We start from the raw sequence: 27,260 nt of genomic DNA on the forward strand, positions 1-27,260 counted from the left end.
GCAATTTCTTTAATGAAATGGAAATGAAAGCATAAATTGCTAAAACGATACTGGAAGAGAGATTTAACTTAACGCACAAGCAGACAGATTTTGATGTCTGAAGTCTGGCTATGAAAAGTAGCAGGGAAATGTAAATGCAGTGGTTGCTAATGGGCATAATGAACAGGCAGGCAGCTTTGACAGCGTGTTCTCAGCTGGAAGCTATATTCCCCAGGGACTCCTTTATCTTCCACATCACTTATTTCAGCAACCATATAAATGTTGCAGGCAGATTTGCCAACCACAAGCATGCAACTGCTGGATAATGCTAGTCGTTGCCAGTTAGGCCCGTAGCCAAAGCTGCTACCTGGACAAACCGAGGAAACCTGGCTTCTCCGATTCCTGTCACCAACACTTCCACCTACTGCTGAGACACACAGAGAAAAGACAGCTCTCCAAGCTGGGGGCATCCCTCTTTCAGAGGCCTCTGAACTGAGCTGTGTTGAATTCACCTCCTGATTGAACTTCTACCCCATTTGCACTCTTTATTCATTTCTGAGAGTTTGCCTTTGTTTATTTGCCTCTTTAAACACAGACAGCCTGGTTTTATTTGCTCAAAAGCATGTTTTATTTTGTCCTTTCATCCAAACAACCACTGTCTGTAAAATTCCCAACAGAATCCTCCCACAGACAAAGAACCAGCCAAGTGCAATGCCAAAGGTAAAGGTACACTATTGAAAAATCACCAACACAGAAAAAAACATGCAAAGCAAATCAATGTGTTCATGTTAAAAAATAAATAAATACCGTGATGAAAATCCATGGTATCCTACCAAACACAGCGGGATCACTCAAATGGCCATTGCGTGCATGCAGCCTGATAGCCCAAACATCCACTTTTCTAATGCATTGCTGAAGATATGCACTGCTTAAAATTCAGAGATGCACATGACAGCCTTTAGCCCTTCCCTCAGCCTACATGGACGGGTATTACTCAGCTGTTCAGGAAGCTTGCTAGTTCTTCCAGATGTACCAGTTGGTCTAACAAAAGATACGTTACTATTATTATTTTGGAAAGAGTATTCCAGCAAACATACATGCAGACAGAGCCAGGATACTCCCTGCCCACCTTAGCCTTATTCATGGAAGCCAAAGCGACAACAGGCCCGTTAGATTTCATGATGCTCTGAGAAGCCACCCCTCTGTTTAATGTAACATGGTGTTGCATTAAACAGAGGTTGGTGTTCCAACCTGGTGTTGGATACAGTGTTGGTACAGGTGACCCATCTCAGCAGATGACCCAGTGTTTGGGTCTCATATTGAGCAGCGCTAACTGCAGAGTCAGGCCCAGCATCCCCTTAGCATTGCTCTGCTACCCAGCCAGCCTATATTCATCCCCCACATTGCATCCTGATAGGAAAACCTGGGACACAGAAAAAGCACCCTTTTCCCTTAGCATTTACAGCTATCAAACACTGGTTTATATTCTGCAGAGAAAGCTGGTTGCTTCTCCTCGCTGAGGCGGCTCCCTTACATAGGAAGAGAAAGAGGGAGGGCAGGAGGGAACCTCATGGTGTCTATTGAGACTATAACAGGTTTGGGGCAGAGCCTGCCTCATGCTGTCAGCTGAACACTGAGCCCTTTCAGGGCACTCAGACCCAAACACTAGCTGGGAGATTTTAGCATTTCTGCACAGTGATAGAAGCAACAAAAATAACTACCATAAATAATGGCTATATGTTTATCTAACATGATATACTTGCGCTGCTTTTTTTCTCTGTTTACTAATTCCTGAAGTACTAATAATAGCTAACAAGAATTATAATGTTACAGAGCATGGAAAGGAAGGCAATTCACAAAGTGAGTCTCCCCAAGATGAACAGTGAGCTGCCAGACAGCAACGAATGTGGAACTCCTGAACAGTAAAACCAGAATTAACCTCTGCCCTTGCTACTGACCACTGTCTAGTGTCAATCCTGACAGATTTTGGACTCATGCTTCCCCAAAGGTTGCATATTCAAACCTGGCATGTAAATAAAATTAAACCTTCTCTACACATTTCCAAGATAGGAAGAAGAAAGGCTATTGCTATTCAGGGTTCAGTGTAACTATACATAATCTTGGCCCTCTTTCCATCTTCTGAAATTACTGAAATTACAGCCAAAGCCATGAAGGTGGCGCGACAAGGAATCACTTACTCAGCTGCTAAGGGTTCCTGCCTGCACTGGACAAAATAACAGCTCTGAACCAGGCACTGGGAGATAACACGCGTGGCTTACAGCAGAGAAAAAACATTCTTCAAGGCCAAGGTTACCAAGTGGGTATTGAAATAGGGTTATGTTTATAGCCAACCACATCACTGATAGATGACAAACTTGCTGAAGAATAAACCACAGACAGGACACAATATTGTCTATCAGAGAATATAAACACACATGATTACAACGCCCATTTTTGAAGATTTACATTTTAAATATAGACCTATATTAAGATTTTCAATAGAATTTTGATTTTGCTGCATTATCAGAGACATTGACTCTTTGTTATTTTTAATAAAAACTAAGGCAACATAGAACAAACTTGAACTGTTCAAGGCTAAACTGAACGATAATACAGCATTCCTGTGATAAGGAAACGCACCCTAAGGTCCACTGTGGAAAACTTCCTATTCTCAGACATGAAACCACTTCCAAAACCTGACTAATGCCATTTAAAATGTCTTAACTACAAAAGTATATCTAAAACCTGCTTAGTTTCTACCAGTGAAATGCAAAGCACACAAGTGGTCTGTATTTTGAAGGTCAGACAAGCACTGCGAACTATGAACTTCAGGATTCATGAAACCATGACGTTTTAAAGGAGGAGAAGAGAAAATATGTTTCTGTCTTGTCCAAGCCACAAGATACTAAAATGAACAAACTATAAATATTAAGATTCAGTAAAAATATTTGGGATCCAACATTTTATATTAATGAATTGTTCTGGTGAGAAAAAATTCAACAACGAGGCACCAAGAAGACAATAATCCACAGTTTTAGTTTGTTTTGTATAATCCTGGAGAATACCATATGACTCTATCTGTATGGAACCTGCTATTTTGCAGAAAGAACACTATCTTAAAAGGTAGCTCTTTAACTTAATGATGTCAATTTATATACTATAAAATAACAAAAAAATCCTTCTTTATGCTACTAATCGTAACTGTTCAGAGTTATTCATTATGTCAAATAGCACCAAATCCAGGGTCTTGTTTCCCTTTTGCTGCTCAATAAAGTGGTGTTGGCAGCAGTATGCTTTAACACTCGTAATTTATTAACCTCATAGGTGTTGTAGCGTGGAACTAAAGCCACAGACAGGAGGCATTTAGCAAGTTATTCATGCTGCATATTTTCACAGCAAAGGAGTTCCTGCTGTGCTTTTCTTGCCTCCCACATTTTTATGATTTTTTTCCCCTCACGGTAACTGCCAAGCCTCACATATTTTGGCGATGCTTCCTTATTTTGCCCTAACCCTCTTTGTCATGTTTTAGAAAGTGTTGCTGTGTGTTTATCAATGAGACATTTAACATATCCTGAAGAATTTTTAACTTTTTCAAATGCAGATAGTGAAGTCCAAGACAGACTCACATGACGTTTTACATGACGCTGTCCTGGCTACAAAGACGTGCTATTCCATAGGCTGAAGAGACGTATAACTAGGGCAGCAGCCATCATGTAGAAGGTTCTTGTTAGAAAGCCCTGAGATATGCACGTTTCTCTCTGGTTGCTCCAGCTGAGGGAATAAGATTTTTATTATTGTGTGTCCCTGAAAGTGTTCGTAACGATAGCCCAGCTTTTATGATGTCTAAGAAAACCTCTTTTATTGGTCACCTTCATGTTTTAATGCAGTTCTTTTGCATATCACACCAGACATGTTCAAGATGTACTTGAAGGTTCAATAGGAGGGGTGTTCCCTTTGACCACATCAACATGTTATCAAAGTCAGCTGGGAAACCTGCATTTCAAAACTAACTTCAGGGAGGAAGAGATTTAGAGTATATGACATTGTTTAATGTCACTATTAGCTTTATCTTCCTTCCCTCTTTTCCTCTATACACCCACATAGCCATTGAGAAGCTTTACAACATTATTCAGTAAGACACAGCGACAGGAACTGAGGAGTATTGTTCCACTCGGGCGTATTTATAGGGGTAAGACGGTTCATCAATCAATAAAGTAAAAAATTAAGTTCTTTGCCACCTGAACATTATTCACATTTTAGATGTCCAAAATACTTAATTCCTGTGATACTGGAAGAGTGAAGATGGAAGAAGATGGGAAAGAATAGAGCACAGGGAAGAAAGGACTGAAGTTTTCTGCTTTTTAAGTGAATGTAAATCCAAACATGTATTTCATCCAGGGTCCCAATTCACTTAAGGGGGGCTGGCAACATTTTACATTAAGAATAGAGAGGACACGCACATGGCGATTGCATCGTCCTTTGTGAAGTAGCCCAAGCACCCAGAGCTACCCAAAGCCGTCTTTATGATGCTGAAATTAAATAATAGGGTCTTTCCTGCGCCCTGAAAGCAGGCTGTACAGGAAAAACACAACTTAGTCAGCAACTTAATTGCTTTAAATTATTTGTAATACAGTTGCTGTGAGGTCAAGCATTCGGTCATCGCCGGTCTCTTATGAGTCGAAACCCACCCAGATTTTCCTTGCTACAGCACTGCGGGCTCTGCTTCCCTCAGAAGCGCAGCCCCGCACCCCTCCCCAGCCCCCGGCCGGGCGTGGCTGGCCGCCACGGACAGCGGGAGCGGGAGCGCGGCGGGGCGAAGAGCCCCGGCCCCCCCCGGCCCGCTGCGCGCCGCCGGCGTCTGGAAAGCGAGGGCGGGGAGCGGGACTCGGGCCTGCCCCGAAGCGCCCCGCGCCACCGGCCTGCGCAGGCCCGGCCCAAAGGCGAGGGGCCTTTCTGGGCCGCGGCGGCCCGCTCGCCTCCCCGAGAGGTATAGCAGCCCCGAAGAGAGGCCGAGGCGCGAAGCGGCGCTGGCCGCAGCGGGGTGGGGGAGAGGCCTCTCAGCACACCCAGCAGGAAGGAAGGGGAGGCCGAGGGAGGCCGAGGGAGGCCGGGGGGCGCTGGCAGCCGCTGGAAGCCCCCTGCCCCAGGCCCCGCCGCCCTGACTCAGCCGCGGCAGCTCCCGCACCTCCCCTGCCCCGTCCCGCACTCTCTCGCGAGACTCGGTCGATGTAGACGCGATGTCCTTTGGGGCACTGGCGGGGGGAGGGCAGAGGGGGAGGGAGGCGAAGCCAGGGGTGTCTTGATTGATAGTGGTCGCCGCCAGTGGGTGGGGGGTACGGCGAGCCCTCAGCCAATAGCTTCGTCCCAAGGCGAGCGGCGAGCCAATGGAGGAGCTGGGGGGGCGGGGCACGCCGCTGGCTGATTGATCCCAGCTTTGGCGTTGTTCAGTCAGAGCGAGAACATTCTAGAGGTGAGTATGGGGCAGCCATTGCCGGGGTCCCGTCAACCGCCCCCTTCTGCCTGAGCTGCGCGCCGGCCGCCGCCTCTCCCTCCCCCCTTCCCTCTTATCCCCCCTCCTCCTCCCTCCTCTCCTCACAGGTGCCGCCACTAACGATGCCCCTGATTGTGTCTTGCCCGCAGATTGTCCGGCACTGCTGTCCCTGCTGATACCGCCCGCCCCAGGACGCCGGGACCCGGAGGCTGCGGCGTCCGCCTCCGCCTCCCTCTCCGTCTGGATATAAGCGCCCGCACGGCCCTGTTCTCCTCGCATACTCGGCTTCGTCGCAGCCCGGGGCGAGCAGCGTTGGGTTTATGTCTTTATTGGACGAAAACGGTGAGTATTAGGACTGGGCTAGGGCGGATGAGGGCAGTGGGGATTGAGAGGAGGGTTTGGGTCCCGAGAAGGTGAGGGGAGCGGGCGAGCGCCTTAGGCTGGGCTGGGGCGTCGGGTTGTCGGTAAACGGTGGATAGTGGGAGAGGTTTGTGTGAGGTGTCCGGGAACTTGATAGGACGGGAAAGAGAAACGAGGTGGGTGGGGGAAGAAAAAAAACGAAAACCAAAAGCCCCAAGGCTTCAGTTGCACCCGTTTGCTGTTTTTTTGTTTGGTTTGTTTTTTTCTTTTTTATTTTATTTTTTTCTTTAATTCCCCACCGCCGCCATGCGACGAGACAAGATGGCGGCGGCCGGGGCCGCGCCTCCCCGTGGTGCGGGTGGGCGGGGGGAGCTGTGGCGCAGTTAGAAACCCGCTGGGGGGGGGGGCTGCCCTTTCAGGGTTAGCCCCGGGGGGACGGGCAAGGGGGGGCAGCTGCGGAGCGTCCCCCTTTCGCGGCTGGAGAGCGCATGCGTGGCTGGAGGTGACTTCCCCTATCTCTTCCAGGGCTGACTCAGTGCTTAATTGCTGCATTTATGACTCATCATAGGGCTGAGTGGGGCGGGGATAGGGTGCTTTGAAGCAGAGAGTCTCTCTGCCTTCCCGCTTTTTTTCTCTATGCATAGCATATGGGGGGGGGGTGGTGCTTGGGATGAGGTGTCCTAGGGACCAGGAGAGGGAGCTTTAGTCTACAGCAGACAAAAGCTGTAATCTGGAAGGAGGGGAAACGGCACGTTCTGTCGAGAGCTCATGCTCAGTCACCGAGATACCTGGTTCCTCAGTGCTTCTGCAAGCACGTGGTCAGGTCACATGGTGGTTCTTTTTAGACATTTTGGGGAAGGAAGCCTCGTGCTTGAAACAAAGTCCACGGTGCACTTTTTGCTGAGGAAGGGCAAAACGGCATCTGGGATAACGTAGAACCCGAGGCACCTACAAATCTATTTGCTTCTTCTGTAAAGAATTTGTAAACCTGACCGGAGGGACTAGGACTATGTGGAACCGATAGACGTGCATATGTGCTTATGCATAAATACTAAGAAGGCTATTTTAATGTGTCAACGCTTCTGTCATTAATGATAACAACATGATGACGTGTCAGAATAGCCATGCTGTAGTCACGGTTGCCTGTGTTGTGGCTTAAGTACTCTTAGATCTGATTATAGAGACACATGTTAATTTAAATATGTAAATACTGCTTAAGGCAACTTTAATAATAGGATTCATCCTCCTTCCCCTTCCCCCCCTTCCCCCTTCCCCTAAGAAAAAAATCAACTGGAAAAGCTGCTGCACTGCTCTGTACCTCTGCATTGCTAGGCTTTCTACAGTGAAGCAACTTATGTCAGACTTTATCAGGCTTATTGTTAAGTCAAAACTCAACAGAAGCTGCTATGAGAATCCATAAGTGAGAGGGAGAATTACCTAATTTTCAACTCTTTTCCACTCCGATCCGAAAAACTGGTAAGCCATGTAAAAAATTATGTTGGGCTACAGATTGCTGCTGCTTCATCTTACTGATACTTCTCAACATTCTGACAGACTTCGGGTTTTGTGATAGGTTCATGCCATGATGTGGAATTTGAAACTCTTTTCCAGATCTTTCTCCTGCTTCCTGCAACCTGAAACTTGTCACATGACCCTCTCGGTGCAAGAGCCATTGGTCTCCATAATAAATCAAGCAATGTTCCTTTACCTTCTTTATTGATCACAGCACTCCTTGAGGAGTTAATTGTACAGAAAATAGTCTTAAGCTGTTCAATGCTTTTTGGGTAGTAAGAAAGAAGAGGGTGGAAAGCTCTGTGGTGTAGTTGAGGAAAAGTTACTTAGCAGTACAATTCAAGGCTATTGTTTTTAGTCCACAAGTTGAAGAAAGCTGTAGCATAAAGAATGTACTTTTTTTTTTCTTCTTTTAACCCTAAATATAGTCCCTTTTGTAGCTCTGTAGCAAATTCTGGTTGGTGCACATTAAGATAAACTTAATTTCTTTTCTGTTTATTAATACTTGCAGAGCTGTTGCGCAGCCACTGGTACCTGTATTGGGGAAACATAGCATACAAGCAAGAACCTTACAGCCTCAGTGGCGAAAATTTTTTCATGTCAGAGACCGAGAACTCTTGCAGTCGTTTATGTCATCCCGTCTTCTCCAGACAGAAGATACCAAAAAACTGCAATCAAAGATCTCTTCATCTTATTGATAAAGCTACTAATAAGGCAAAATGTCTGTCAACGTCAACCGCAGTGTTTCAGATCAGTTCTATCGCTACAAAATGCCCCGTCTGATTGCCAAGGTAATTTACTAAGCATTAGTGGTAAGTAGGTAGTGTTTCACATCACTTGCTGTCTTGATAGAAATAGAGGTGTGAGGTAATGTTACCAATGTTTAGCCAGTCATAGGGCAAGGAGGATGTCTGCTCCTTTCTGCCCAGACTAAGTGCACATTAGCTCTTCTAAGAAGATGCTTCAAAGCAAAACTTTGATGTAGTGAAATGGGGAATACATACTGGGTTTGGCTGTTGCAGTCACTTAATTTTAAAACACTTTTTTTTTTCTTTAGGTGGAGGGCAAAGGAAATGGAATAAAGACGGTTATAGTCAACATGGTTGACGTTGCAAAGGCGCTTAATCGGCCTCCAACGTGTAAGTAGTCTGGAGTGACAGTGTTTTGTTTTATGCTTTTGTGTTTGAAGTGGTAGCGTTAAGTAGCTAATAAAGCATTAATTCTGTTTCAAGATTTGTAAGAAAGAAATGTGATTATCTCAGGATAACGTAATGAACAGAAAGAAGCAGTGGCATATCTACATGCTGTTAAAAATCACAGTGAAGATCTGAGGGCAGTGGTGATTATTATACTTTCTTTCCAGATCCTACCAAATTTTTTGGTTGTGAGCTGGGAGCACAGACCCAGTTTGATGTTAAGAATGACCGTTACATTGTCAATGGATCTCATGAGGCGAATAAGCTGCAAGACATGTTGGATGGATTCATTAAAAAATTTGTTCTCTGTCCTGAGTGTGAGAATCCTGAAACTGATCTGGTGAGTGCTCTCTGTCTGTATTAGTGGTAACACCATGGAAACACTTCATTAGATGTTTATGTGAGTGGTGTGAAGTTAATAGGTGACTCTAATATCTGTGAAGAGAAAATCCAGTATACCCCCCACCCCACTTGGGAAGGTTTTAGACTCAGAACAGCTCTAAACTTCTGAGCTGAATTGCTAGTTCTAAATTTGCTGTGTTGGGGGTGATACAAAGTATTTAAGTCTCTGGCTTAATCCTGTGGAGGTGATAATGTAAACATCAAGTTTAGGCTTTAATGCATAATTGTTCTGTAAGTGGTATGTTAACTGGAGGTTGTTCTTTTTTTACAGCATGTCAATCCTAAGAAACAAACTATAGGTAACTCTTGCAAAGCCTGTGGCTATCGAGGCATGCTTGACACAAACCATAAACTCTGCACGTTCATTCTCAAAAACCCACCTGGTAAGTGTGTTTCCTTATTTGGGGGGGGAGTAAAAGGAACTTGCCCAGTGTGAGTGCTGTTGATGAAGTAGAAAAACAAACAGCTCGCATCTAATTAAAGTGTAAAAAGGCTCCAGCATACTGCTAGAGTATGTTCGTAGGTCAGGATGAAGTAGCTGTGCTCATAGCTTCTATATGAGCTGTCTCTTCCCTTGTGATCCTGTATCCTTACCAAGTAGGAGTATTTCTGAGGTTGCATTTGCCTATGCAGGACAAAACTTAGCAGTCACCAGGTGCTCATTGCAGTTTTGCCTTTAAGTCAGTGCGAAGTAAAAGGGTAGGAAGTGAAAGCAGTATAGTAAATGCTAACTGTAATGTACTTGTTCTGTGCAAGCAACACTCTGTAGTAAGCATCTAGTTGCCTGCTGCAATTTAAGCTTGCTAGAATAGAAAAGTCTAACCTATTCCAGGGGCCTCTGCTTTGTGAGGTCACCTGTTATATAGACTTGGACAAGCCTTATGTCTTTGAAATGGGGATTTGGCAGAGGTGCAGTAGTGCAGGGACTTTATTCTATGAACTAAAGAAAGCTGAAACACTAAAATTCATTTGCAGAAAGTGGTGACACTGGTACAGGAAAGAAAGAAAAGGAGAAGAAGAATAGAAAAGGCAAGGACAAAGAGAATGGTTCTGTGTCCAGCAGTGAGACACTTCCACCCCCACCACCAGAGGAGATTACTCCTCCACAGGTTGTGGTAAGTAGAAGGTGAAGCAGGGAGGTGAGGGTGTGTGGTGTCTTGCTCTGATTTAAAACTTTAAATAACTGCTATTCCTTGCAAGTCAGCATTGCACCCCAAGTTCTTACTGTATCCAGAACTTCACTGCTGGAATAGAAGTATCCCTGTTACCCCTCTATAGCAGCTTCGTCAACTCTTCAGTAACAGTACATGTGCTCCTTGCTAAGTGAAAGCTGCGTAGCCTTTACACTCCCTGGGAAGGAATATCTTGTGAGTGTACTAGATAGAGTGGTGAAACACCATACTTAAGTAACGCTACGGATGGCTACAAACACGTCTAGCTTCCATTACTTCTTTCCTACGTCTGCCCTTTCTCCATCATCTGTGACTTGCCCATCATAGTGTAGCCCTTCCTTTAGGGAAAAATCAAAAATACATGTTTATAAAAATGCTCTCAAGTCTGTATCTAGAAACAATACTCACCTATTACTAAGCTTGTAGTAACATTGTATGAATCTCTTTGTTTTTAGGAGGAGGAGGATGATGACGACTGGGGTGAAGACACAACAGAAGAAGCCCAGAGGCGTAGAATGGATGAAATCAGTGATCATGCAAAGAACCTCACACTTAGTGAAGACCTGGAAAGAACAGTGGAGGAGAGAGTCAACATACTGTTTGATTTTGTGAAGGTGAATATTCTCTGGTTGTTGGCTTGGTAGCTGCTTTGCTGTAGCTGTACAAAACCTTGGTAAGGAGACTAAGAGCAAGCTGCTTAAGCTTCTACCAAAGTACTGGTTCCACCAGTGGTGGAGAAGGAAGCAGTGCAATAGAGCATTGACACAGACCTCAGTAGACTTAAAATGTTTCTACCTGTTCCTGTCTTGCAGAAAAAGAAGGATGAAGGTGTCATTGATACTTCTGACAAAGACATTGTAGCAGAAGCAGAGAGACTGGATGTAAAGGCTATGGGCCCTCTAGTTCTCACTGAAGTCCTTTTCGATGAAAAGATTCGTGAACAGATAAGGAAATACAGGCGTCACTTCCTTCGTGTAAGCAGTCTCTTCTTCTGCACCCAGTGTAACAACTGTTGGGTTGGATTTTTGTAGCAACTACTTGACCCAGTTCTGGATTGTGTGGGGAAGAATGCTTTTTGTAGGGTTTTTGTTTTTAAACCACTACTTCTAAGCTAGGGAAAACTGCTGGGTGGAGGGGTCGTATGAGCTGTTGTAAACTTCGCTGTCTCACGGGGTTAAGAGCAGAAGCAGCAGCTCTCTTTCTGGAGAGGGGAAAAAAGCTAATTTAATCGCTTTTGTTTTCGTTGCAATTCTAGTTCTGCCACAACAACAAGAAAGCTCAGAGGTACCTTCTCCATGGCTTTGAGTGTGTGGTAGCCATGCATCAGTCTCAGCTTATTTCTAAAATACCGCATATTTTGAAGGAAATGTATGATGCAGATCTTCTGGAAGAAGAAGTCATCCTTGGCTGGGCAGAAAAGGTACGGGGTAGTATTTCACATACTATACCAGCGAAGTACCTGAATGTAGTGTACTGTATCTGGCTTCTCCATTCTGGTGTGGCTTCTTGTGCAGATTTCTTTAAACAACTAATCTGAGACAAGTTACTGTCTGGGAGAAACCTCCCTTTCAAAAATGGGCTGTTCAAGGCAGCAGGCTGAGGCTAGAGTTCTGAGTTAGGCTCTTGCTGTATTTGGGTATGATCTGGTGTAAACTCCTTCAGTGTTCAAGCAAAGTCTGTGTGCTTCTGTCTTTCAGGCCTCAAAGAAATATGTTTCAAAGGAGCTTGCCAAAGAAATTCGTGTCAAAGCAGAACCATTTATTAAATGGCTGAAGGAAGCTGAAGAAGAATCTTCCGGTAATGAAGAAGAGGATGAAGATGAAAACATAGAGGTAGGAAAGGCTTGCTTGCTTACTGAGTTGTAAACAACTCCAAGGTTGCACTGTTCCTGCACACTTAAGTCTTGTACTTTGCCCTGATGCACCATAAAATAGCTTACTTCGTGTATTGCTGTGCGTGTTGGCAACTGGGGGAACACCTCATTTCTGATGGCTCTGTCAGCATTTTTGCTAAGTGTAGTCACTTCTCTACTGAAGATAATTTTTGTAGCAGTACAAGTGCATCTCAATGGCCAAAGACTGTCATCGTGGAATGGTACAGTCAGTCTTTTGCATAGTAGTAGTTCATAGTGGAAGATTGACAAGGTATTGTGCATAAAGCCTCATGTTGTAGAAGAGTTAGTGGGTGGGTGGCTGTTAGAAAAGCCAATTAAAGAACAAATGGCCATTTTCCTCACAGTTTAGGCCTAGGTAAAATCTGTTAGCTACACTCCAGCTGACTGTGGCTGGGATTTCTTTTGTGTGTGGGTGTTTTGTTTGTGTGTTCTCCTCCCCGTAGTACCTACTCTTGTTCCTGGATATGAGATTCTCCTTCCTGCATGCATGCCTCTGCCTTCTAAAGACAGATGTTAAGGTGTAGCTGTAGTTTCAGCATGCCCAAACTCAGGTTTCCTCTGCAGTATTAATTCTCAAACTGGCATGTGCTGTGCAGTGTATTTCAGAACACGGAGCAGTGTGTTAGGCAGGTTCATGGGAGTAGCTCATGGCTGTTGAGCGGGCGGGTGTTGCAAACTCCTGATGTTACAATTGCTCTAGTACATAACTGTGGCAGTAGGTGCTGTAGTAAAAGTAAGTGTCTTGTCTCCACAGGTGGTGTACTCTACAACTGCCAGTGTACCTAAAGTTGAGACTGTGAAGCCTGCAAACAATAAAGATGACGATATTGATATCGATGCCATTTAAAGTGATGCAACATAGCTTCCAGCATAATGATGCAAACTTCTCTGCATTTTCTGCCAGAAGTGTGACTTGTATGTGCACAAGCTGAAATGGCTTAACGTCCTGCTACTCTTTGTACTCTAAAATGTATCTTTTTACTGTGACTGGTCTTGTGTAACTAAGCCTAACACCAAGGAGTCGGCACGTTGGTGAACTGATCTAGTTTGCAACTGGCATGTTCTATTTTGTTTTTCTAACTTGTGTTGGACACATACTTGGAGCACATTTATACAGTTGTGGAAATAAAGGATTTGGTTTTGGTCAATCTTCACTTGTGACTCTGAACTCCCTTATTTCTTTTCCAAGTAAGTATTTACACAACTTAACGAAACTTGTGAAGTTTGAGACAAAATGACAAAAATCTCTTGAATGAGGCACAAAAAAAAAATAGCCTTAGCTTAGAGGCTGTTACAACAGTGGAGATTTGAGACCTGGGCAAGACCCAGATGTTGGGCAAGCTACAGTGTACAGATGCCAGCTTCTTAAAACAGAAGACAACTGTCTGATCCTTGCAGGCTTTTTTAACAAACTTCACAGGTGTTCACTACATAAGTTTGTGGTTTGGTTTTTTTTTTGAGGTTTTCAACAGGTCCACTAAACACAGCTTTCAGTGCTCTGACAAGCTGAGCAAACCAGTACCTCTTAGTTAGCATGCACTGCTGCTGAAGAGCTGGCCGTGGCTGTGCTCCGCTGTGCAGTGGCACCGTGGCAGAGGAAATGGGCACCCTGCTCGGTCTGATTTGGGGTGGGGAGGGAGGGGAAGAGGGCACTATCTGCTGCCCCTGCAGCTGACCTGTGTAGCTCTGGAAGTGAGTTTTGTAGATCCTGAATGCCAAGGCTGAGGTACCAGAGTCCTTTGGAAACAGTACAAAGAGAGCCTAGTCCATCTAAATCGGGAAACGTGACGTGGTTAGCGGCAGTATGGGTCAGTGTGGGGTCTTGGGGAGGGTTTTCTTTGTTGCCCTTCACAGTCTTTTGCTCTGGAAAACCAAGACCGGTGAGAGAGTGACAATGCGGATTTTTCATTGTTCTGTGATCCAGTATTACAAGTTTTGAGAGACGGAGGCTCCAGTGCACAGTGAGCTGCTCTTCCTGGTCAAATTGTTATAGCAGAACTTAGAACTAGCTGAAGGGGAAGGTTTTGTTTGCTAGTTACAATAGTGGTGACTGAGCCGCAGGTCTTCCTCTCCAAAACAATAGGGTGTAGGTCTGTGAACTTGGTGTTGCGTTGCAGGTGGCCCTGGCATCAAACTGTCACTTAACACTAGCAGATGTGGCAAACGGTGTTAGAAAGGTGGGGTGAAGCCATGAAGCATTTGGAAGTGTTCTTGGTTTATTTTAGATGGGTGTTCTATTGCAGGAGTACAAAAACATGATTTTTATTTTAAATACAGGTTTAGTCCCAGCTTTTTTTTTTCCCCCTCTTAAAAGAACACTTGTTCTCCTTTCTGTTTAAACTGGGTTTGTATTTCAAAAATATGTCAATTGTTACACTTGTTGGAAAGCTGGAAGCTGGATTGTTAATCCCCGTGTGACCTCTCCAGAAGATACCTCCTCCTGGAGCAGGCACACGTCTGCCTTGTGTAACAGTTGTGTGCACACCATTATAGGCGTGTTTGTGCCAGGCTGGAAGCAGAGCCTGGAAGGCTGAGATCCTCTGAAAAAATACAGTGTAGCTCTTACAGAGCTGACGATTTTTGCCTGGTACTGCTGTAAAAAACTGCAGCTGCATTGGGTGGGTTTTAGTTCATGTGGGTAGCAATTAAGAGACTAGAATCTGTGGAAGCCTTTTAAAGCAAAGGGCTAGAACTTCAGGGGCGTGGTGACAGAGAGGGAAGGGTTAAAAACGCTGCCTGGTTGAAGGCAAGGTTTCAGCCCTGGGCTTCCTGCTGGCTTGCATCAACAGGTCGGGCATTAGCAGTGAAATCATTCACTGGTATCTCTCCTCACGGTGGCGAGGTGGGCATAAGATGTCTCTTCCTCAAGTTGTGCCTCCCTGGTAGTCGCTTACCTGTTGCAGTGGGAGGTGGGTGCTTGTACGCTGGGCTAGTTCTTTGGGTAGGGGGTTCAGCTGGATTTGCCTTGCTGAGCAGAATTCCTGCTAGCGGAGGGAATAATGAGAAGCCTTCCGCTTTCCCGGGAGAGTGTCTCAGCTGCAATGTTGAGAAATATGGTGGCCCCTTAACTAACTGCACAAGAGAGTTCTCTGCAGCGTGGGCAGGGCCCTCTCCTGATTCTCTGAGCCCGATTGTTAGCTACTAGAGGTCAGCGCGGTTCACCAAACTGGTCAGTTGATCCATGCTGATGGTCTGCAGATGTGGCTTTGCAGATCTGGGTCGATACCATCTCTAGGATGTGACCAGAAGGTTTCTGTCTGCAGTACACGTTGCATGGTGTTGGCTGCTACCGGCTGTGACACGGTGAAGTTTCATTTAGGGTGTAGTTAGTTTCATTTTAGAGCAGACTTGCTTGCAGTTGCAGGCTGCCACCAAAGGGGATAATCTCTCTTCTTCCACCCCAAGACGTAGTGACTAGCAAGGCAGACCTGTTCCCTCCAGTAGGGAAACTAGGAAATAAATCCACCAAAAAAAAAGTTTTCCGTAGGATCAGTGAGCTGATGATGTCATAGCAAAGCTGTATGATGGTAGATTTGGGATAAACATAGTGGGAGCATGCAGGGAGTGGAAGTGTTCTTGTCTGTAGTAGCCCACAGGTGGGTCAGATTAAGTGTATTATAAAGTGGTACCCTAATACTCCGAAATGAGGGAGGCTTCTAGAAGCGCTAAGGCCACCGCTAACTACAAAATTCCTGACACTGAGTTACGCTTCTCACCCTATTTTCACATGCATAGTGCTGTTTCCATCTCAGATCCTTAACTGAGGATTCCACCAGCTAATAACAATGAGCGTTCGTTTTGTGAGCATTTCTTTAGGGAAGGAAGAAGTCTGACTTAGAAGTTTCCTGAGTCTTGGAATTTATTGCGGCTGCTACCTTATTAAAAGTAACAAGTACATCTTCAAAAGGCAACGTGGTGTTTAGATACAATCTGCTGGAAGCTTCAAAGAGACTCCTGGCACCTGGAAAGGGAACAGTAAGTGCCGGGTGATTTCCCTCACTTCATACCGTACGGTCTCTCTGTTTAAAAACCTCAGCGTGAATGCTGCCATTTGGCAGGTGGAAGGTCTAGCGGCAGGTCCATTAGCCTTGGCTTTACACACCTCCATCTCCCTCCAGGAGCCTGCGATCGGGAGCGTTACTGCAGCTCAGCAGCCTTCATCAGTGGCTTCTCTTCCTCCAGCACAACGGGGAGCTTCTCCGCTGACGGCTTTGCTTGGGGCAGCATCACGAGCAGATGAAAGGAGCTCAGCGGCTTCAACCAGGGTTTGAAATCCTGATTGTTGTTGTGCGTATAAGAAATAAAATAGCTTGGTTTTACTTTTATAAATGAGAGCCTAAAAACTGTCATTAGAGGCCAGGGCCTCGCTCAGCTGGATACGGTAGACATGTATTATATAAAATGATGCTCTCTGCTCCTGAGAGTGTACAGCTTGGGCTTGTAGCGAGGCAAAGACTAAAGATACGGGAAAAGTGATTTGACAGGATTGTAGCAGGCATAGTAATGTGCTGAATGCTTTTTATTTCCCCTTGCTGCGGTAGCGGCTGCCCCAGCCAGTGCAACTGCGATGCGATGCTCCCAAAGAGTTCAGCTTTTTAAACAGGGTGCAGTTCGCTCCGCGGAGTCACTTGTGTGAGGCATTGCCACGAGGCTGTCATTCCTCCCCACTAAGATCTTCCTTGTTCTTTGGGTTGAGATGCTCGCTGCAAGATCCCAATCTCCACCCAAGTCAAACAGCTCGGTTGATTTGTTGCTGGCCAGATGTACCATAGAGTTAAAAGAGCTGATTTATAACCCAAATAAATAATGCTTAGTACGTGGGTGTATTCTGGTTGTGCAAGTTCTGAACCTTGATGTTTGAAAAGAAGAGGTATCACTGAAAAACAGTTAATGTAGCAATCTGTAACAAAGCTGTCCTTTCATTTGAGGGCTGCTACAGGGTAGTAACAAAGATGACAGCAGTTCTGGGCTCCCAGTGAAACCAGTGAGCAGAAATGGCAAGGAGAGATGGAACAAAAGTAGCTGACCCACCAATTAGTCTTCCAAACTGTGGCAGCTATTTTCTTCTCAAACTAATTACTCTGAAAGAGCCTCGGAGGGCTGTTGCTGAGGATTGACTCTTCGGCATTCAGTAACACCACTGAACCGTGAAGATGTGGAACAGAAAACCCAGAAGTAAAGACAATAAAAAGCAGCTTGAAAACAATGCTCTTCAAAGCCTTATCTGTGAAATACTGTTTGCACACTTAACTTTCATCTTAAGTCTTGTAAAGTTTTTGGAGCCATTGGGATTACTTACATGCTTGACAGGCTGCTAGCATTGTCTATGTTTTTCATTTTGAAGACAATTATCTTGCTGCCACAGAGGTGTCAGAGTCTGTCTGTGGACCTGGAATTGCTGAGGAGCTGTTCTGGGGCTGCTGGCCAGCTTTCCCAGGACATCACTTCCTCACCTAGTGTGGACCAGCACTGGGGTATCTCCACAGCTTCCTTAGAGCGGTTCCAATTGACATCCATCAAGGACATGGCCCCAGCACTCAGGTGATGCTGCTTTTAATTCAGTAAATTCTGCAACTCCTTAATGTTCTTCAGAGGAAAAAGAAAAAAATCTTTGACATCTTGGGTTAGGAACCAAAGAAAGAGGGGTTCACCCGATCATCATCAGTAAAACAGAGGGAGCCGTTCCTTCTGTTGTGATGAGTGTCAGGGAAATCCAGTAAATGTTAAACCATTTTTTATGGGCATCAGTTTGTCGGCTCGCACATGCTTCCAAGTTCATGTTTATTGGATAGCTAAGGCTCTTTAGTAATTTAGCCTCAGCAAACACCTGCGTCCTGGGTTTCTGTAAATGGGATGCCATTAGCTTCCAGCGATGGCCACGCAAATCCATCATGACGGGGCAGGTCCAGGCTGAAGCCAGGAAGCCAGGTCAGTAAGGCAAGGCCCGTGGCTGGGCTCAGGCGTGCCCCCGTGGGTACGTGAGCTTCACAGGGGCCCCAGCGTAAGAGCAGCTCCCGAGCCGAGGTGGGGAGGCCCCAGACACAGTTGCTCCCAGCTCTTCCTCACACTGCTCCTTCCACAGCATTCAGCTCCAAGGTTACTCGGCCACACCATATCTGAGCTGACCTTGAACACCGGCAGCCACGCACCTGCAAGGTGGGGGAAGAGGTTGCAGAGCCTGTCCCTGCTCCCAGGACCCTGACATTTTCCGAGGCTGGAGCTGGAGAGCGCTGTTTTTCCCACTGCTAATCTTATCTCATTACTGTGGTGTTAGATGCATTTTCCACACAGTATTTTCCTTCTCAAGAGGGGAGGAGATGATGCAAAAAGGAGAGCTCTGATCTGAGCATAGGGTCATAGGCACTTCAGCCATACGTTGCAGATAAGGGAAGTATCAGCACCAGGAACTCCTGAATGGGAGGTTTGTGTGGGTGTTGTATTATTCTCTTTGAATTTTTGCTTGATAGTGATTTTTATATCTACCTGATATTAATAAAACCCAGCTAACAGCACTGACGTCAATGGAGTTTGGCTTTGTATCTGTGCAATTAAGGTAGACATCTGGCATCTTTAAAAGAAACATGAGGAAATTATATTTCCCCAAGAGAATCCCATCCCTGTGTTGTCAGGGAATTGTTAATAAATTATTAATTAATTAATAGTCACTCCTACGGACAAAGTTACAGGTATACAAATTGTGAACAGAGTAGTTCACATAGGAAAAGACTAAATAAAGAAGTAAAAGGCTAAATAAAGAGACTAAGGGTTTTTTCACGTGGTCTCTGAGGCTGGGAAACCTGGATTTAAAGGCTTCCATCTCCTGCCTCCGTTGTTTCTTCAGCCTGTGCTCACATTCAGGATCAGGAGCCAGAGGAGCCAGCAGTCCCAGCTGGACGTGCTGTGGGGCTCGGGGTGTTTACGGTCAGTGGGCAAGCACACTCGGGGGGGAACAGGAAGCAGGAGCACAGCTGCGATGACAGGAAAATACTGCTCTGTGGGGGAAAGTCACGGGATTTTAAATAATCTCTTTTAGATTCTCATTTATCACCTGACGTTTAATCCAGGAGTTTGCATTCTCCATGCCTTCTCCATGAACAGGATGGCTAGATTTTAGTTTCCATTTATTCTGCTGAAAGACTCCTATGTAAGATCCAGAATGCAGAAGGGGCAGTCTTAAGGAAAAAGTCGTTGACTATTGGTGGACTTCTAACAAAATCCAAAGAACCAGTTTAAACGAGACGAACTATGTCAGGCAGGTTCCATGAGGTCAGATCAAGGTGGTAACCACATCCACTCAAGCTGCTGTCAGGAAAATGCCACCTCCAGAAGAGCAAAGTCCCCACTTAGGTGGAGCAGTACAGAAAAAGGGAAGGGAAACCTTTCTGTAAGGAAAGCGGGCTGGATCCTACCCAACAGAGGTCACCAAAGAACAACACCTTCACCTTGCAGCCAAATGGAGCAGCCAAAGTTTTTAGCTACTGGCACAACTTGCTGAAGTCAAGAGTCCAGAGATGAAAAAACCCACGATAAAAAGTACTTACGTGTAGGCAGAACTAATTAACTGTGTGCTCCTCATGCTGATTAAAAATAAAGGGGATGGGGGGGGTGATGAGTCCTCCTGGCCAGCTCCTGGTCAATCCTGATGCCAGAAGACAGGAGCAACACATTTGACTTTGGCAAAACAAATGCCATAGGAAGAAAGAGGCGCTCACGAAGCCCCCGGAGCTGCGCAGCCAGCCTCTCCCCGCTAACCCATCCTGGTTAGCCTCCTCACTTGCATGGACCTGGAGATGCTTGCAGTTTTGCATGGCCAGGTTTGGGTGTCTGGGTGAAATGTCCGCTCGGGACAGGTCCCTTGGGGAGGGCAGGAGCATGCGGGCTGGGAGGGAGGCACGAGGGAAGCCGGGCTCAGCACCACAGGCACAGCTGGCTGCATCCTGGTCCAGGTCAGCAAGCGGGAAGCCAGGAGGTGAAGGTGGCTGTGGTATGTGGGCGGTGGAGGAGTGAGAGGCAACCGGTGAGGCCTTCCTGTTTTGTTAAAGCCAAGAGGCTTGGCCCAGGCAAGGGGGTGGTTTTATCTGAATCATCGAGGTGGAACTGAGTGTTCCTCGTGGGAGGAGAAGCGGGAGAGCAGGTACCTGTCTGTCGTGAGAGCCTTTTCTGGGGGCGTTTGGTGACGTGCACCGGGGAGCTGCAGTGCTTCATGAGCGCAAGGCACTAACTGCTGCAGCTTCTTGTTTTTTACATAGTCTTTGATGACATTGTCGCCGCCTTCGTTACTTTTTTCCTCAGCACTGAGAGGTGGGACTGGAAGACAGAAAGCAGCAGTGGTATCCCTAATACCAGAAAACCTGTTCCGCAGGAAAACCTGCAGATACGTGCGGGATAGGGAAGGAGCGGCTGCACTCATGACCCAACCTGCCGGGCACATAGCAGGCCGGGCGGATGATCAGGGATGACAGGCACCTTCCTCTGTCCTCCCCCTTTCCCATGAACCGGTTCTCAGCCCTGGATCAAAGAGGCCGGCTGCTGTTCAGGGCCTGACTTGGCAACCTTCGAGGAGCTACTGGAGGGAATGTCTCCTCCTGGGTTATTCTGCCTTTCCTCCTCCATGGGACTTGCTCCGCTTTGGTGGCAAACAGTCTCTGCCTTGGTCCAGAGCTGGTCAGTGGTGGGGATTTTGGGGTCTGTAATGGAGACGCCCGTAGCTGTCAGAGGGCCGACACCACGGAGAGGTCCATGCCCTGTGGAGGAACCCAGGTGTCAGAGAAGCCGCCAGTGCTGAGAATTTTCCATGACCCACTTTCCCTCCCTAAATTCTGTTTCTTGGCAGTAGCAGAGACCCATTCCCAGGAACGTCCCCAGGCTGTAGCACAGGAGAACCCGGCCGGGGATCTCACCTGGGCCTGCCCCCGTCCCCTCCGATGCACGAACAACGAGCACAGCCTCGCCGACGCGTGGCGGGACGCAGCCCAGGCAGGCAGGCGATGGGAAGGGAACGGGGACAGATTTTTGACCCGCACCCAGCCTGGCTGCCACCTGGGCCCCCGCGCACCCCGCCACCACCCCTGCCGCGGGTTTTGTTTGTTAGCCGGGACAAGGAGGGCACACGCCGTGAGGGCTGGCGCGGGGCGCAGGAACGGAGCCACGGCGAGGTGCTCCGCCCTGCGGGGAGCGCAGGAGCAGGCCGGGGGAGCTGGGCCAGGCGCAGGCCGCGGCGGGGACCGCTGCCCCAGCGCCTGCCAGGAGCGCGGCGGGAGGCGGCTCGCCCGGCCCGGCCCGGCCCGGCCCCGCGCAGGCCCCGCCGCCGGCAGCGGGACAGGCCGCGGCCCCGCCCGCTGCGCTCACCCCGCGCAGCCGCCAGGGGGCGCCCGTGCGCCGGCAGCGCCGCCCGGCCGCGGCCCCGGCCCCGGCCCCAGGCGCCCCTGCAGCGGCAACCCCGAAACGGGGGAGAAAGGGGGGGGGGGGGAATTAAAAGGGGAAAAAATTAAAAAGCAAATAAGAAAACGGAAAAAAGGCAAGAAAAGAAAAAAGAAAAACGAGAAGAAAAAAAGGAAAAACCACAAAAAAAAAATCACTCTCCCCCCCCGCCAATTTTCACACTCCTGTATATTTTCTGGCTACGGATCTGCCAGGCTTGGCCTCCTCTCTCCCAGCACCCACTGAGCCAGTGTCCCCTTCTGCATGTTTTTGGGGAATAAGCGCAAAATTCTGTGTGTTGGCTAGAAAGGGGGTTCCCGGAACCACCAGCCCTCTCAGCAGCCCCTGTGGGAAGCAGGGTCACGGCTGCCACGGGGCCCCAAGGGACGCGGGGAGCCCTGGGACGGGGAGGTGGCACAGCGGCCACCTTGCCACCCGCCCCCCTAGGGTGGCCAGGGCATTGCAGCGGGGAACACGCCTCTGGAAGGAAGCAGTGGGGAGCCGTGGGATGGGGCAGGCGGTGGATGGAGGCGAGAGTGGTGGAAATAATTCTCTCCCGAAAACTACTGTCAAGAAGGTGTGAGAGAGAGCTACAGCTGCCTCCCCATCACACACAGCCTATAAATCAGGAGGTATTTTTCTTCCAGAAGGTAGACAGTTCGTCAATGTTACACCCAGGGAGGACTTGCTTGATGATACTCTCCAGCCTGTGTTACGCAGGATGGTCTTAAACCCCTGGACCATGTAATCTCAGTTCACATGCTCCAAGAGCAAAATGATGCCCTTTACGTTGGAGGATATACTCAGGCTGTACGTAGCCTGCTTACCTTCGGCAGTGCTTTTGCCTGCAGAAGCAACTACCACATCTCCACTCCCGGTGGAGTGAGCTCTGCGCAGAGTCAGGAGCTGCATCCTCTGTGCAGCTTCTGACTCTGTTTCCAGGTAACACGTCTTGTGAACGAGCCATTTCACCGGCTGCACTTGCCCAAATGCCACATGCGAGGGGATCCTGCACACGCAGCCGGGTGCTGCTTCACCCGCACGGGCGCCTGCCCTGTCCTGCTGATGATCTCGGGGTTCAACCTTCCTCCTCCAGCGTGGGATGTGGCAGCAGGGTGGTGGTGGCAGGAGGGAGACGGTCCCTTCTCGTGCACCAGTGACTCACCATGAAGTATCCTGCTGTCCCACGGTCCCCCCTCCAGCTGCATTCATGGCACCCAGCATGCTGTAATTAAACACCTCCAAAGAGCTGTGTTAGTATGAGGGGTACCCACAGCCACAGGGAGCTGCAGAGAAAATACAACTAATGGCCTCGCAACGCCATCCAGCTCCTACCCAGCAGTGCAAGGGGATGAATCTGAGCATCTATTTTTTTTTCCCACTCTCCTGTAATGTTATTTTTCTGCAATCATGTCGCATGCAGCAAAACTTAAACGAAAAGCACAATGGCAAGAGCATTAGCCATGCAGGAGGAGCGAGCTCCCTACCCAATCCTGCCTGAAGCTGCTCCTGGACAACAGGGTTGAGCATCTTGGCTTTGCTTGGGCAGCAAGAGAGGTGGCACAGGGGTGGTGGGATGGGTTGACGGAGGATGGGTTGTCTGACTGTGCAGAGTGCGGGGGGCACCGGCTGCTCTGCTATCCCCTTGGCTCTGGCAGAGACTGGTCCAAAAACTTACCTCCGGCATCCGGATGCATCCATGTAGCTCTGCCGGGCACGGGCAGGTGCAGCATCCTGTGGGAAGAGGCATGGATTCACCTCTCCTTGTGGGATGCTGCGCCTGCGCATGCCTGGCGGAGGGGCTGGCCAAGCTGCCACCCAAAAAGCAGCTGCAAATCAGCAGTGGGTGCAAATCCATGTGGCTGACAGTTCCGTGCATCACCTTAGCACTTCTGGTTGATTCACCCAGCCCTTCCTGCCAGAATCCTGGAGCTGAGTGACTCCATTTGCCCAGGGGCTATGGATATCTCTGGGAGATGGGTGGGCATCTCCTTCTTGCCTAGGAACCGAAGGGATGTTCCTCAAGACGGTGGTTTCACAGTGCAAGTAGTTGCTGAGCAGCAGGCGAGCTCCGACCGGTGTCTCTACAGGCAGTGAGCAGGGAAAAGATCATCATGGAGAAAAGTGAAAATTTTGGGGCAATGTCTTTCCTTGAAAATGAAAAAAATAATCATTTTTTGTGATAAATGAAGACAGCAGGGTTTTTTTTTTTGAAAGATTTTTTTTTTCCATGTCTTCCTAACTTCTTCAAACACAAGCGTCACCTGCGTCTTCTGGGAGGGCTTTTAGGTGACTGCCAGACAAGTGAATTTATGGCATTGCAGGTGTCAGGGAAGCAAAAACCTGATTGTGTGACTCAGATTTGGGCAATTGTAATGTACGTGAGCTCCTCTCGCTTGATACCTGTGAAATCAGATGCCTGGGGAAAGGCTGCTTGGCCCCGAATCTCTCTGGGAGGTGGGACCAGTTGGACACTGAAGTATAAAAGCCGGGTGAGTTGTCACCCTGGGTCTGGGTGACGGGTGCCATTTGTGGGGACAGCGTGAAGGCAGTGCCACTCACATCACCCGCAGCAGGACAGGGTGGCTCCGGGAGGGTCCCTGCAGCCCCCCTTTCCTCCCCTGCGCCCCGTGGCTGTCCATAGTGCTCCCATCCCAGGAGGGACCAGCCAGACCCTGCCAATCTCACGGGGGTCCCCACATTTCGAAGAAGTGTATTTTACCCCAAAGGTGGAGTGTGATGAGAGCTGGTCTCTGCGTCCCTATTTTCTTGTTTGGCTCTGAAACATTAAACCCAGGTCGGGGCATTAAACCACCCCTTGTTTAGGCCTTCCCAGGCAGGTATTTTCTCCGTGTTGTGCTGCTGATGGAGACAGTGGCTTTCCCCCTCCCCACTCTCCCCCCACCTCCCCAGGCTTTGATCCCAGCAGCTCTGGAAACTAAGCTTTGAAAATACAGTGATTTCACAGATGTGTTGATTAGGAAATGAAATTCCAAGAAGCAAATGACAACCCAGCTGCACTGCCTGGCTCTGTGAGGCTGGAGCTCCCCACCAGGAAATGTATTCTCATATTTTTTTGACACATCCAGGGTGTTGTATTATTAATAAAAAATGCAGACAGAACTTCTTAAGAGAAAATGACTTCCAAAGAAACTGCTTTTTTTTTTAGCTTTTCCTGTGAATCTGTTATCTTCCTTGAAGACCGCTCAGTCCTTTCTCTCTTTTGCAGAGCAAAAATGAAGCGTACGCATACCCCGGAGCAGGGACAGTCTCCTGGGCTTGCAGAAAGACCCCAGGGATTTGTCTCCCCTAGCAGGCTGTTAATCAAGGTTTCCAGTTTCATAGGAAAATGGATTTAATGGAGGATGGAGAGAGGGCTGGGGACCCTCGTGGTTAATTCTACAGAAAAATAACCCCAGCCTTGCAGTCCTATGAGGACTGGATTGCGTCTAGTCCATCCAGCTGGGATGGGGAGAGGACCAGCTGATGTGGCTGCCTCCACAGTAGCCGTGATGCCACACGGTGACTCCAAGTAAGTCTTTCTTGCTCAAACACCCCAAAATCCAGCTCTGAAAAACAATCTTTTTCCCCCTCCCATCTGTATTAATAGCATTGTGCTTTTTTGGGTGTTCCTGACACTATTCTGAGTACATCAGTCCAGGGTGGGAGGGTGTTTTGGGGCTGATTCTTCTCATTTTTGCTACTGGGAAAGCAGGGATTGCACACAGCAGGGGATAAGCTTGGGCAGCCTTGTACTCCAAGCCTAGGACAAGTGGGACGCCAGATCCACCCTGCCTGGCTAGTCACCACCGCAGCGGCTGGGACCTGCCAGCCCTCACCGGGGCCATGCTCCGGTCCACAGCAGGGAGAAGAAAATATGGAGGTAGGTTCCCATTTCTGGAAACTGCCAATTCCTTGGAATCTTGATGTCTCGGCACCAACCTGAAGACAGCTGCGGGGCGGCTCAGGCTCCTCCTGCTTCACCCGTGGGTGCATTGCTCCCTCGGGAATCAGACCCCAGGGAGCCTGACCCCTCAGTGTGGCTCCGGCAGAGCTCCTCGCAGCCTGGCCAGCTCAGAGCCATCGCACCCAGCAGAGCCTTGGGCTGCTTTGCAGACACCTACCTGTGCAAGGAAGCAAACCCAGAAATTTCTGGGTGGTGAATGCAGACGAGGTGGGCTCAGCAGCTTAGCAGAGCGGCTGGGGATGGGGCAGGATCCGTCAGCCTCCAGCGCCAGCCACCAAGGGCGATAGCAGGGGCCGAGCTGGTTTGGTTTCAGAGGAGGTTCAAGGAGCTCCTTGGGGCTGGCAGAACTGCTGTGGGAGGGGAAAAACCAAAATGGGCTGTGCCTGTGCAGAGCAGCCATGTATCCACGGGGTATCCAGCAGCCATGGGGTTGGGTGATGGTTCAGACCCGCTGGAGGGTCACAGCTGCAGCAGCGCGTGGGACTTTGGGGGGTATCGTGATTTGCTTTATCTCCAGTTTGGAGGTTAATGGAAGGTTTTTAAAGAAGGCTTGAAAGGACAATGAGGAGACATTCGCAGAACCTTTCTGCAAGGTAGAAATACCTCTGTAAGAGGAAGGAGGAAGATCATTCACTGCGAAACATGGCAAGTATCCAGCAAAGGAGCAGTCTCTGGTTGGCACCGCAGGTTTGATGTGAAAAGGCTGTGAAGGGCCCTCCAGGAAAAGACAGATCATTTTTTCCTGGATGCAGTGAGGAAAGAAGAGCTAGGGAAGAGATGCAAAGAAAACCTGTCAAAGCAACAAGACAGGAAAAGAAGCTTTGCAGAAGTGCTTTGAATGGGTGCACATGCTGTGACAGGGGATGTATCAGAGCCAGAGAGGTTAAAGTATAAGATGAGAGACAATGCTGCCCTAGATGTGAAGGACTTTATTGTGCTTTTCTCTAGCCTGGATATTCACAAATATCCAAGCAGACAAGGTCTGACCTCCAAACACTGCACAGAGGTAGACAACAATGGACTTGTAGATCATCTTCCCCACCAGCACAGAAAGGGTAAAACTATTTCTCTCTCTGTGGGTTGCCTTCCTTCCCTTGGTGCTCCTTAAAAATCACTCCAAAAATTAAAACCAGGGATCAGCCCTTACATCTGTAGCTTATTCTGCACAAGACGCCCCGTTGGGAAGGGAGTTTTTCTGGTGAACTGCAGGAAACCCGTTTTGTGCTCCCCAGCACTCGTGCTGCGACAGGCCCCCTCCCTCCCGCGCGTGGAGGCATCCCCGAAATGCAGGAGGCTCATCCCCCCTGCAGCGTGGGGCTGCAGGCAGCAGTGGGGCAGGAGGTGGGGATGCGGAGTGGGCATGGGGTGGGAGAAGACGGAGCAGCCCCAACCCTGACTGCCATCCCCTGCGGTATGAGGCTGCTCTGCTCTCTGCGGCTGGGTGCTGTCACCCATCCCATCCCCATCCCCATCCTATCCCCATCCCTGCAAAGAGCAGCTTGCAGGTGACATCTTTGACACCTCCAGCTCTCTCTCTGCATGTCACGGCTTTTCATCTCTGGCAGCTAATAGCAGAGTGCTGGGGGAAGGGACCATATGCCAAAGCAGCTAGTCTAAGGCACCTTCTTACTAATAACGTTATGTGCCCTCCTAGCAAGAGAAAGGTTTTGATATGCGGTTACAGCGGTGACCAGAATATCTCCCCTCTCCCCGTGCTGTAGGTGATGCTTTTGCCTCTGTGCTGGTGGCAGGAGGCAGCTCTGCGGCGGGACGGGGGACAGAGCCGCCTCTGTTTGGAGTGGTACCACAAAAAGCACAGGCTGGTGGCAGGCAGGAGCACATGCTTCTGCCAAAAGTCCAGTTACAG

At 48.4% G+C, this 27,260-nt stretch overlaps 1 protein-coding gene and 1 non-coding gene across 4 annotated transcripts; both read left to right on the top strand.

The window, feature by feature from the left end:
* The first annotated feature begins 5,315 nt into the window (after nucleotides 1–5,315).
* Nucleotides 5,316–13,160, top strand: EIF5 (eukaryotic translation initiation factor 5). 3 transcript variants are annotated; one of them, XM_072864638.1, is made up of 12 exons: nucleotides 5,316–5,449; nucleotides 5,620–5,812; nucleotides 7,854–8,133; nucleotides 8,400–8,481; nucleotides 8,706–8,878; nucleotides 9,212–9,323; nucleotides 9,916–10,055; nucleotides 10,568–10,726; nucleotides 10,925–11,086; nucleotides 11,368–11,532; nucleotides 11,810–11,944; nucleotides 12,761–13,160. In XM_072864638.1, the coding sequence occupies exons 3-12, from the start codon at nucleotides 8,062–8,064 to the stop codon at nucleotides 12,851–12,853; spliced, it is 1,293 nt and encodes a 430-aa protein (XP_072720739.1). In that variant the 5' UTR covers nucleotides 5,316–5,449; nucleotides 5,620–5,812; nucleotides 7,854–8,061; the 3' UTR covers nucleotides 12,854–13,160. The 3 variants fall into 3 exon arrangements, with proteins under 3 accessions (XP_072720739.1, XP_072720740.1, XP_072720741.1); XM_072864639.1 differs by lacking the exon at nucleotides 5,316–5,449 and adding an exon at nucleotides 7,110–7,306 and having other exon boundaries at nucleotides 5,511–5,812; XM_072864640.1 differs by lacking the exon at nucleotides 5,316–5,449 and adding an exon at nucleotides 7,163–7,306 and having other exon boundaries at nucleotides 5,511–5,812.
* On the top strand, nucleotides 9,694–9,817 carry LOC140653776 (small nucleolar RNA SNORA28). Its single transcript, XR_012043215.1, has one exon. It is a non-coding gene; the product is annotated as a small nucleolar RNA SNORA28 (small nucleolar RNA).
* Nucleotides 13,161–27,260: the final 14,100 nt, after the last annotated feature.

Source organism: Ciconia boyciana, chromosome 6 (assembly GCF_034638445.1).
Source record: "Ciconia boyciana chromosome 6, ASM3463844v1, whole genome shotgun sequence".
Classification (NCBI taxonomy): Eukaryota; Metazoa; Chordata; class Aves; order Ciconiiformes; family Ciconiidae; genus Ciconia; species Ciconia boyciana.